Source organism: Rattus norvegicus, chromosome 3 (genome assembly GCF_021556685.1).
Source record: "Rattus norvegicus strain SHRSP/BbbUtx chromosome 3, alternate assembly SHRSP_T2T, whole genome shotgun sequence".
NCBI lineage: Eukaryota > Metazoa > Chordata > Mammalia > Rodentia > Muridae > Rattus > Rattus norvegicus.
The window spans coordinates 163977555-163990218 of record NC_141536.1 but is presented as its reverse complement, the minus strand read 5'-3'; the positions used below and the strand labels follow the sequence as shown (position 1 = coordinate 163990218).

The following is a 12664-nucleotide window of genomic DNA, read 5'->3' as shown; positions in this document are numbered from 1 at the left end:
GTATGCTAAGCAGTCCTGTTTAAGATTAGGATAGTAGTATATATGTTTGTTTTGCAGGATTGTCCAGATATTTGTCTCCAAACCATAAAAAGGGGACAAATCTTGCTTAAACTCAGCGATAAGACCCATGATGGTCTCAAAGAACAGGACCCTAACAAAATGCCCAAGGTGAGATTATAGGGTCACAAAGAACATTGAGGCCTGGTCTGCCCTATAGATATGATTATCAGTTCCACGTCAACTGTGGACTTCGCTAGGAACGTTTTTTGGATACTTAGGGTTCCCTTGTACAGCACTGTTTTATTAGACTTCTCCTGCGTTTGTACCATTGTATGAGAGTTACTGATTGCTTCATAGAAATTTCCAATTGGTTCTACTTATCCCCTGTAAATAATATAAAAGACGCTACTCTTTAGAAGCTTACTTGGTATAAGACACAGCTTGTGCACGATCTACCCACCACAGCTCCTGCAGATTCTACCTTCTACCTTTCCTAGCATTCTCATCCTCTGGACCTCCAAATCAGGACCCCATCACTGGAGGTGGAAACTTAGGGTTGTTTTGATTTGCAGTTCCCTTATGACTAAAGATGTTGAACATTTCTTTAGATGCTTGTCAGCCATTTGGCATTCCTCAACTGTGAATTCTTTGTTTACCTCAGAACCCCATTTTTTAATAGGGTTATTTGTCTCCCTGCAGTCTAACTTCAGGTGTTCTTTGTTTATTTTGGATATAAGCCCTCTATCAGTTGTAGGACTAGTAAAGATCTTTTCCCACTCTGCTGGTTGCCAATTTGTCCTAACAGCAGTGTCCTTTGCCATACAGAAATTTTCCAGTTTTATGAGATCCCATTTGTCGATTCTTGATCTTAGAGCATAAGCCATTGGTGTTTTGTTCAGGAAATTTTATCCTGTGCCCATATGTTCGAGATTGCTCCCCACTTTTTCTTCTATCCGTTTGAGTGTATCTGGTTTGATGTGGTGGTCCTTGATAGACTTGGACTTAAGCTTTGTACAGGGTGATGAGTATGGATCAATCTGTATTCTTCTACAAGCTGACCTCGAGTTGAACCAGCACTGTATGCTGAAAGGGCTATCTTTTTTTTTTTTTCCAATGGATGGTTTTGGCTCCATTGTCAAAAATCAAGTGACCATAGGTGTGTGGATTCATTGTTCTATGCCACATGTCTATGTGCCTGTCTCTTTACCAATACCATACAGTTTTTATCACTTCTGCGCTGTAATACTGTTTGAGTTCAGGGATAGTGATTCCCCCAGAAATCCTTTTACTGTTGAGGAAAGTTTTAGCTATTCTGGGTTTTTTCATAGTCCAGATGAATTTTCAAATTATTCTGTCTAACTCTATGAAGAAATGGATTGTAATTTTGATAGGGATTGCATTGAATCTGTAGATTGCTTTTGGTAAAATGGCCATTTTTTTCTATATTAATCCTGTAAATCCATGAGCGTGGGAGATCTTTCCATCTTCTGAGATTTTCTTCAATTTCTTTCTTCAGAGGCTTGAAGTTCTTATCATACAGATCTTTCCCCTGCTTGGTTAAAGTCACACCAAGGTAGTGTATATTATTTGGGACTATTATGAAAGGTGTCATTTCGCTAATTTCTTTCTCGGCTTGTTTCTCTTTTGTGTAGAGGAAGGCTATTGATTTATTTGAGCTGATTTTGTACCAAGCCACTTTGCTGAAGATGTTTATCAGTTTTAGTATTTCTCTGGTTGAACTTTTGGAATGACTTAAATATACTATCATATCATCTGCAAATAGTGATATTTTGACTTCTTCCTTTCCAATCTCTATCCCTTTCATCTCCTTTTGTTGTCTGATTCCTCTGGCTAGGACTTTGAGAACTATATTGAATAAGTAGGGAGAGAGTGGGAAGCCTTGTCTAGTCCCTGATTTTAGTGGGATTGCTTCAGGTTTCTCTCCATTTAGTGTAATGGTAGCTACTGATTTGCTGTATATATCTTTTACTATGTTTCGGTATGTGCCTTAAATTCCTGTTCCTTCCAGGACTTTTAGAATGAAGGGGTGTCGAATTTTGTCAAATGCTTTCTCAACATCTGATGAAACGATCATGTGGTTTTTATCTTTCAGTTTGTTTATATGGTGCATTACGTTGATGGTATTCCGTATGGTAAAGCATCCCTACATATCTGGGATGAATCCTGCTTGATCATGATGGATTATTGTTCTGATATGCTCTTGGATTTGGTTTGCAAGAATTTCATTGGGAATTTTTGCATCGATATTCATAACAGAAATCAGTCTGAAGTTCTCTTTCCTTTTTGTCTTTGTGTGGTTTAGGTATAAGAGTAATTGTGGCTTCATAGAAGGAATTTGGTATCGCTCTGTCTATTTCTATTTTGTGGAATAGTTTGGATAGTATTGGTATGAGGTCTTCTATGAAGGTCTGATAGAATTCTCCACTGAACCCATCTGTACCTGAGCTCTTTTTGGTTGGGAGACTTTATTGACTTCTTCTATTTCTTTAGGAGGTATGGGGTTGTTTAAATAGTTTTTTGGTTCCCGATTTAACTTCGGTGCCTGATATCTGTCTAGGAAATTGTCCATTTCCTCCAGATTTTCAAGTTTTGTTGAATATGGGCTTTTGTAGTCGGATCTGATGTTTTTTTGAATTTCCTCTGATTCTGTAGTTATGTCTCCCGTTTCTTATCTGACTTTCTTCATTTGGACACACTCTCTGTGTCTTCTTGTTAGTCTGGATATGGGTTTATCTATCTTGTTGATTTTCTCAAAGAATCATCTTTTGGTTCTGTTTATTCTTTGTATAGCCTTTTTCTTTCTACTAGGTTGATATCAGCTCTGATTTGATTATTTCCTGTCTTTTACTCCTGGGGGTATTTGCTTCTTTTTCTTCTAGAGCTTTTAGGTGTGCTGTCAAGCTGCTGACATATGCTCGCTCCTGTTTCTTTCTGCAGGCACTCAGAGCTGTGAGTTTTCCTCTTAGCACAGCTTTCATTGTGTCCCATAAGTTTGGTTATGTTGGACCTTCTTTTTCATTAAATTCTAAGAAGTCTTTCATTTCTTTCTTTATTTCTTCCTTGACCAGGTTATCATTGAGTAGATCATTGTTCAACTTCCATGTATATGTGGGCGTTCTTTCCTGGCTGTTATTGAAGACCAGCTTTAAGTGTAGTGGTTTGATAGGACGCATGGGATTATTCCTCTCTTTCTATATGTGTTGAGGTCTGTTTTGTGCCCGTTTATATGGTCAATTTTGGAGAAAGTAGCATGAGGTGATGAGAAGGAGGTATATCTTTTTGTTATAGGATAGAATGTTGTATAAATATGTGTTTAAGTCCATTTGGTTGATGACTTCTTTTAGTCTGACTATGTCTCTGTTTAATTTCTATTTCCGTGATCTCTCTATTGGTGAGAGTGGGGTGTTGAAATCTCCTAGTATTATTATGTGAGGAGCAAGGTGTGCTTTGAGCTTTAGTAAGGTTTCTTTTATGTATGTAGGTGCCCTTGTATTTGGAGCATAGATATTGATGAATGAGAGTTCATCTTGGTGGATTTTTCCTTTTGTGAATATGAAGTGTCCTTCCTTATCTTTTTTGATGACTTTTGCTTGAAAATTGATTTTATTTGACATGAGAATGGCTACTCCAGATTCCTTCTTCAGACCATTTGCTTGGAAAGTTGTTTTCTAGCCTTTTACTCAGAGGTAGTGCTGTCTTTGTTTCTGAGGCGTGTTTCCTGTAGGCAGTAAATGCTGGATACTAATTACGTATCCAGTTTGTTAGTCTGTGTCTTTTTATTGGGGAATTGAATCCATTGGTGTTGAGAGGTATTAAGGAATAGTGATTGTTGCTTCCTGTTATATTTGTATTTGGATGTGAGATTATGTTTGTGTGCTTTTCTTCACTTTGTTTTGTTGCGAGACGATTAGTTTCTTGCTTTTTCTAGGGTGTAGCTTGCATCCTTGTATTGGGCTTTACCATTTATTATCTTTTGTATGACTGGATTTGTAGAAAGATATTGCGTGAGTTTGATTTTGACATGGAATATCTTGGTTTCTCCATCTATATTAATTGAGAGTTTTGCTGGATACAGTAACATGGGCTGGCATTTTTGTTCTTTTAGAGTCTGTATCATATCTGTCTGGGATATCTGGCTTTCATAGTATCTGGTGAGAAGGCTGGTGTAATTCTGATAGGTCTGCCTCTGGACGTTACTTGACCTTTTTCCCTTAGTACTTTTAATATTCTTTTTTTGTTTTCTGCATTGGGTGTTTTGACTATTATGTGACGGGAGGAGTTTCTTTTCTGGTCCAATCTATTTGCAGTTCTGTAGGCTTCTTGTATGTTCATGGACATCTCTTTCTTTAGGTTAGGGAAGTTTTCTTCTATGATTTTGTTGAAGATACTTACTGGTCCTTTGAGTTGGGAGTCTTCACTCTCTTCTATTCCTTTTATCCTTAGGTTTGATCTTCTTATTGTATCCGGGATTCCTGTATGTTTTGTAGCTTTTTACCTTTTACATTATTTTTGACCGTTGTGTCAATGATTTCTATGGAATCTTCTGCTCCTGAAATGCTCTCTTCTTTCTCTTGAGTTCTGTTTCATGCTTCTATCCACAGCTCCTTGTTTCTTCCTTTGGTTTTCCATATCCTGGCTTGTCTCCCTTTGTGCTTTCTTCACTTTTTTTCTATTTCCATTTTCAGTTCCTTCACCTGTTTGATTGTGCTTTCCTGTAATTCTTTTATGGATTTTTGTCTTTCCTCTCTAAGGGCTTCTACTTGTTTATTTGTGTTTTCCTGCATTTCTTGAAGGGATTTGTTTATGTCTTTCTTAAAGTCCTCCATCATCATGGTCAAATGTGATTTTATATCTAGATTTAGCTTTTCTGCTGTGTTTGGATATTCAGTGTTTGCTTTGTTGGGAGAATTGGGCTCCACTGATGCCATGTAGTATTGATTTCTGTTGCTGGGCTTCTTTCGCTTGTCTCTCGCCATCAAGTTGTCTCTGGTGTTACATTGTTCTGCTATTTCTGAGAGTGACTTGACCGGTCCGATAGACCTGTGTGTCAGGCGTGCTGTAGACCTGTTTTCCTGTTTTCTTTCAGCCGGTTATGGGAACAGAGTGTTCTGCTTTCATTAGTGTAGTCCTTCCAATCCACTGGCTTTCAGCTGTTCCTGTGGGCATGTGTCCTGAGTCCACCAGGCAGGTCACTTGGAGAAGAAAAGTTGGTACTATCTCTGGTTTCAGGTCTGAAGTTGCTCCTCGGGCCTGGGTTTCAGTTCTCAAATAGGTCAGCAGCCAGCAGGCCCTCCACCTCCTCCGGGATCCCTGTGCACAGAGCTCCCAGAAGGGACTATGCACATTCCTCTAGAGTCAGAAATGTGGGCAGAGAGTAGTCTCCTCTGCTTTCCCAGGCATGTCTACCCCTCTGAAGGTCTATCTCTCCCTCCAATGGGATTTAGGTACAGGGAGCTGTTTGACCGGGTCTCTTCAGATCAGGGCACAGTCTGGACTGCAGTTTACTGCAGCTTGACTGTGCCTATCTTCCTGTCCCCAGAGGCCCTATACAGTTTCCTCTTGAGCCAGGGATGTGGGCAATGGTAGGAAGAGTTGGCGGTCGCTCCTGCCTTGCAGTCTCAGGAGTGCCCACACGTCTGGGCGATGAATTCTCTCTCCCATGGGGTTTGATGAGATCTTGAATTTCTGAATGTTCTATATTCAGTTTTGTATGACTGATTTTATCAATTGTTTAGAAATTAGTAGAAAAGAGGTAATAGGGTTCCTTCAGAAGTATTTCATTAGAATCCTTTTATTTTTCTATACCTCCAGACAATGGCATGATTTACAGAAATTCAATTCTTAGTTACAAAAGGAGCTTCTGAGATGCAAAAGTTTCTCATGTGCTTATACTGCTGAGTCTGTCAATAGTACAAATCCCACATCTTGTAACATAATCCATATAGCAGGAAGCAGACATTAAATTATGTGTGTGATGGGAGGACATTTTATTATGGTCCAGTCTATTTTGATTCTGTGGGCTTTTTTCATGTTCACGGGCATCTCTTTCGTTAAGTTAGGGAAGTTTTCCTCAGAAAAACTTTGAAGATATTTACTGTCCCTTTAAGTTTGGCATCTTTATTATCCTCTATGACTACTAACCTTAAGTTTGCTCTTCTCACAACATTGTTGTGTTCTGGATTTCCTGGATGTTTTGGCTTAGAAGATTTGTACTTTTTTTTTTCATTTTCTTTGACTATTGTATCAATGTTTTCTATGGAATCTTCTGCCCCTGAGATTCTCACTTCAATCCCTTATATTTTGTTGGTGATGCTTACGTCTATTACTCCTGATCTCTTTCCTATGTTTACTATCTTCAGGTTTGTCTCTCTTTGTGGTCTCCTTATTGCTCCTATTTACATTTTTAGATCCTAGATGGTTTTTGTTCAATTTCTTCCCTACTTTCTTAGTGCTATTCTTTAAATCTTAGGGGATTTTTTTGTTTCTTTAAGGTAACTACTTATTTACATGTGTTCTGTATTGCTTTAAAGGAGTTATTTATGTCCTGCTTAAAATCCTCTATCATGACCATGAGGTGTGATTTTCAGTCCAAATCTTGATTTGCTGCTATGTTATTATACCCATTATTTGTTGTGGTGAGAGAACTGTGTTGTAATGATGACACTTAGTGTTTGTTTCTGATGCTTCGCAAGACCCCCTCGCAGTCCAGACCCCCCCTCCGCAGGCCAGACACCACCCAGACCTGAAGGGAATAGGTCAACAGTTCTCTGTACCCAAATCCCGTGGGAGGGAGAGGTAAACCTTCAGAGGCGCAGACACGCCTGGGAAGCCAGAAGAGACTACACTCTTCCCACATTTCTGACTCCAGAAGAAAACACCTAATGCCATCTGGGACCCCGGTGTACTGGGGTTCCAGGAAAAGGCGGCGCAGAGCCTCCTGGTAGCCTCCCTCACCACGAGCTCAAAAGCAGCCCCCCATGAGCAACTTGAGCTGCAGGAGCACAGGTAAGACCAACTTTTCTTCTCCAAGTGACCTACCTGGTGGACTCAGGACACAGGTGAACAGAAACAGCTGAAGACCAGTAGACAGGAAAGACTACACGCCCGAAACCAGAACACTCTGTTTCCATAACTGGCTGTATGAAAACAGGAAAACAGGTCTACAGCACTCCTGACACACAGGGCTATAGGACGGTCTAGCCACTGTCAGAAATAGCAGGACAAGGTAATACCAGAGAAAACCTGATGGCGAGAGGCAAGTGCAGGAACCCAACAGAAACCAAGGCTACATGGCATCCTTTGAGCCCAATTCTCCTACCAAAGCAAACACTGAATATCCAGACACACAAGAAAACCATGACCTAGATATAAAATCACATTTGATCATGATGCTGGGGGACTTCAAGCAAGACAGGAAGATCTCTCTTAGAGAAACGCAGGAAAACATAAATAAACATGTAGAAGCCAATAAAGCGGAGTCACAAAAATCCCTGAAAGAATTCCAGGAAAACATAATCAAACAGGTGAAGGAGTTAAAAATGGAAATAGAAGCAATAAAGAAAGGACACAAAAACAGCGCTACAAAGGATAATAAATGGTAAAGCCCAACGTAAATGAGGCAAGCTACACCCTAGAAAAAGCAAGAAAGTAATTGTCTTGGCAGCAAAACAAAGAGAAGAAAAGCACATAAACATAATCTCACAGCCAAATATGAATACAGCAGGAAACAATAATCACTATTCCTTAATATCTCTCAACATCAATGGTCTCAACTCCCCAATAAAAGACATAGATTAAGAAACTGGGTACGTGAGGAGGACCCTGCATTCTGCTGCCTACAGGTAACACACTTCAGAGACAAAGACAGACACTACCTCAGAATGAAAGGCTGGAAAACAACTTTCCAAGCAAATGGTCTGAAGAAGCAAGCTGGAGTAGCCATTCTAATATCGAATAAAATCAATTTTCAATGAAAAGTCATCAAAAAAGATAAAGACGGACACTTCATATTCTTTCATCTGAGGAAAAATCTACCAAGATGAACTCTCAGTCCAAAATATCTATGCTCCAAATACAAGGGTAACTACATACATAAAAGAAGCCTTACTAAAGCTCAAAGCACACATTGCTCCTCACACAATAATAGTAGGAGATTTCAACACTGCACTCTCACCAATGGACAGATCATTGAAACAGAAATTAAACAGAGACATAGACGGATTAAGAGAAATCATGATACAAATGGACTTAACAGATATTTATATTACATTCTATCCTAAAACAGAAGGATATACCTTCTTCTCACCACCCCATGGTACTGTGTCGTGATGATGACAATTAATGTTGGTTTCTGATTCTTCACTTCTTGGGCCTGCCTATTGCCATCCAGTTATTGCTAATGTTAATTGGTCTGGTTTTTTTGACTTTAGCTTGTGCCTCCTGGAATCTCATATACGTCTGATCTTAGGAATGGAATGCTCCTGGGAGACCAGTACTCTCTGGCCTTGTTTTGGGTCTGGAGGGCTATGACACACCCTTAGCTCTGGGCTCTGATAGAGACCAGGTGTTTCCTCTCCCATGCCTCCCCACCACTCCATTGCCAGGAATGTTCCCAGTTTGTCTCTCCTTTAACAACTGTGGAGCAAATGTGTGTTCCCACCTGTGTGATTCGCAATGAGAGCACTCCTAAGAGACCATCTCTCTGTGGGAAGGTTTTTGGTCTAGAGAGCAATAGGACAGCTCCAGCTCTGTGAGCAGATGGAGACCAGAAGGGTCCCATCTCAGGTTGCTCAGACATTCCTGTGCCGTGTTAGCTCCTGGTGTATCTCCCTTGGACAGTCAGTGGAGAGAAAGTGGGGTTTCACCTGTGGGCTTAGGAGTGAGAGTGCTCCTGATATACCGCCTCTGAAGACCGGTTTTGATTATGGAGGACTGGGGGACAGCCCCACCTTTGGGTGCAAATCGAGGCTGGAAGGCAGTATCATGCTTTATTGTGTACACATGTATTGTATCTTTTAGGATGTCCTGACCTATGATGATGTGCATGTGAACTTCACTGAGGAAGAGTGGGCATTGCTGAATCCTTCTCAGAAGAGTCTCTACCAATGTGTAATGCTGGAGACCTGTAGGAATCTCAGTGCTATAGGTAATTCAATGAACTTATCATTCACTTTGTAAAATTTAGGCACAGCTGATTTTCTTTAATATTTGCTGTTTTTTAATTTCACTTAAAAATAAGGAAGAATTTATTGAATAAATCAGTCATGGTTCTAATGTTCACTAAAGATAGTAACTTAGATTTTGCCTAATTCCAATAATTTAACATACTTTCTCTGATACCATTTTTAGGCTACATTTGGGAAGACCATACTACTGAAGAATATTGTAAACATTCTGGAAGACATGGAAGGTAATTTTCACGTGAAAGATGATAAGATAATACCTCCCAAGAAAGTTTCATGTGTGCAGCAAGTTTTAAAGAAAGCAACAGGGTAAAATACACACTGCAGCACATATTTATTAGGTCATCATTATATGTCTAAACACTTTTAATAATCAAATAGTCCATAGTAAATTGTGGTGAACCATATTCTGTAACAGCATGGCTAAATTTAATGATATGGACAGTTTATGAGATTCAAGAATGGTTTTGTGGAGAAACCTTAAACCCTATACCACATCTTTGTGAGGAAAACAAATTGAAAGTGTGAAAATGTAATGTAGAAGTTTTCTTTTGTAATGTGTTGAATGTAATGTGTTATTCTTCTTTTGATATGGATGTCATATGTCCCTAATAATGCAAGCCAGGAGAGCATAGTGATACTGAAAGAAGCAACATACCTCTCTCTTTTCCAGAAAAATTAGAAGATGTAGAGTATATACCACTTTGAGGAGAGTTTCTTAATATGGGGAAAGTTGATAAATATTTAGTTTTTGACTATGATTTGGGACATTTACACAGTCAAAGTGCTGAATCACTTCAGGAGATTAGGGTTATAGAAATTATCCTCTTTGCATTGGCTCATGTTGCAAATGTACTATTCCTCAAAAGATAACAAAATTTATGTTCGCAGTCAGTCTACAAATGCTCTGAGTTTATTGAGTTCTCTTCAAATATTTTAACACTCTTAATAGATAAATTATGGAATAAATATGAGTCATGTAATCAATTCTCTTCCTACTCCATGTGTCTTCAAACATTCATGACAACCCATAATAAAAGGCAACACCTTTGAATGTAAGCAAACTGATATTATGTTAAGATCATTTTGCTCTTTACATTTAAACCAAATTTGAAATAAATTCACAGATATAAAAAGATTCATGAATATAATCAATGTCAGAAAAATTTACATGTGCCAATTGTATTTGCAGGTATGAAAGAAGTTTTACTGGAAAGCAAACCTTTGATTTTATTCAGAATGGTAATGGCTTTGCAGTTCAGAGTCATACCCAAAGGCATAATGGGGAGAAGACCTATGAAGGTAACCTATGTGGCAAAGCTTTTGTACAGAGGAATAATCTCAAAACACATAAAAGGACACATAATGGAGAAGAACCTTCTCAATGTAACCAATGTTGTAAAGACATTGTAAGAAGCAGTGCTCTCCAAAATCATAAAGGAACACACACAGGAGAGAAACGCTGTGAATGTAATCAATGTGGGAAAGCCTTTGCACAAAGGAGTTGTCTCAAAAGACATAAAAGATCATGTAATGCAGAAAAACGTTATAACTGTAACCAATGTTGTAAAGCCTTTGTACAAAACCATAATCTCCAAAAATATAAAAGGACCCATACATTACAGAAACCCTATGAATGTAACCAATGTGGCAAAGCCTTTGCACACAGCAGTACTCTTCAAAATTATAAAAGAACACACACAGGCGAGAAGCCCTATGAATGTCACCAATGTGGCAAAGCCTTTGCACAGAGCAGTACTCTCCAAAGCCATATAAGAACTCATACAGGAGAGAAACCCTATGAATGTAACCAATGTGGCAAAGCTTTTGCAGACAGCAGTACTCTCCAAAGACATATAAGAACTCATACAGGAGAGAAACCCTATGAATGTAAGCAATGTGGCAAAGCCTTTGCACACAGCAGTACTCTCCAAAAACATAAAAGAACACACACAGGAGAGAAACCCTATGAATGTAAGCAATGTGGCAAAGCCTTTACAGACAGCAGTACTCTCCAAAAACATAAAAGAACACACACAGGAGAGAGACCCTATGAATGCAATCAATGTTGTAAAGCCTTTACACGAAACAGTCATCTCCAACATCATATAAGAACACATACAGGTGAGAAGCCTTATGAATGTCACCAATGTGGCAAAGCCTTTGCATATAGCAGTCATCTCCAAAGCCATATAAGAACTCATACAGGAGAGAAACCCTATGAATGTAAGCAATGTAGCAAAGCCTTTGCAGACAGCCGTACTCTACAACAACATAAAAGAACACACACAGAAGAGAAACCCTATGAATGTAATCAATGTTGTAAAGCCTTTACACGAAACAGTCATCTCCAACGTCATATGAGAACACATACAGGCGAGAAACCCTATGAATGTAACCAATGTGGCAAAGCCTATGCAGACAGCAGTACTCTCCAAAAACATAAAAGAACACACACAGGAGAGAAACCCTATGAATGTAAGCAATGTGGCAAAGCCTTTGCAGACAGCAGTACTCTCCAAAGACATATAAGAACACACACAGAAGAGAAGCCCTTTGAGTGTAACAAATGTGGCAAAGCCATTGCACGCAGCAGTACTCTCCAAAGACATATAAGAACACACACAGAAGAGAAACCCTATGAGTGTAACCAATGTGGCAAAGCCTTTGCAAAAAGGAGTAGTCTCAAAAGTTATAAAAGAACATATAATTGAAAAAACCTTATGAATTAACCAATGTTGTAAACCCTTTGTAAAAAGTGGTGATCACCAAATATATAAAAGAATGCATACAGGAGAAAACCCTATGAATGTAATCAATGTGTGAAATCATTTGCAGGAAGTAGTAATCTCTAAGAACATAAACGAAGACATACTGGAGAGAAAACCTGTGAATGTATGCTACAGCCTTTGCACAAAAGAGTCATCTACAAAGACAATAGAAGTTATGCAGGAGAGAAACCCTTTAACTGTAACCAATGTGCCAGAGCTTTTTCACAAAGCAGTGGTCTCTAAAATCTTAAAAGTACACATACAAGAGAAACTTTTTTGAAAGCAACCAGTGTGGTTTTATAACATAAACAATCACAGGAGAAAAACCCAATAAATGTCTTAAATGTTCTGAAGCCTGAGACATCACAAGCATGTGCAACTGCATAACTGAATAGGTACTAGAGAAAAATGCTTGGACTGTAACTAATGTAGTAAAACCTTTCCCAAAACAATCATCTCCTAGCCCATAACATAATACAAACTGCATAGGAACCCTATGAATGTAAGAAATGTAGCAAACCTTTTGCAAATGGTAGTACTTTGCAAGTAAATAAAAGAAGACACACTCAATAGACACCCTATGAATATTAGCAGTGTGATTATGCCTTTGTATTTGAACTAGGAATCATCTTTCAAATACATAAAAAAAGACAAACAGGAGGGACACCCTAAAAATGTAAGCAAAGTGGT

At 38.8% G+C, this 12664-nt stretch overlaps 1 protein-coding gene across 1 annotated transcript; it reads left to right on the top strand.

Moving 5' to 3' along the window:
• The first annotated feature begins 159 nt into the window (after positions 1 to 159).
• Positions 160 to 11917, top strand: Zfp950l10 (zinc finger protein 950 like 10). Its single transcript, XM_087655064.1, has 6 exons — positions 160 to 168; positions 9040 to 9166; positions 9370 to 9430; positions 10396 to 10505; positions 10656 to 10709; positions 10776 to 11917. The coding sequence occupies exons 1-6, from the start codon at positions 160 to 162 to the stop codon at positions 11915 to 11917; spliced, it is 1503 nt and encodes a 500-aa protein (XP_087511190.1).
• Positions 11918 to 12664: the final 747 nt, after the last annotated feature.

Bases quoted from the DNA above. Each gene is read 5' to 3' on its own strand.
- Zfp950l10 (XM_087655064.1), top strand. The intron at 9,167-9,369 runs GTAATTCAATGA...TACCATTTTTAG, and splicing joins TAGGAATCTCAGTGCTATAG to GCTACATTTGGGAAGACCAT. The intron at 10,506-10,655 runs GTAACCTATGTG...GAACACACACAG, and splicing joins TGGGGAGAAGACCTATGAAG to GAGAGAAACGCTGTGAATGT.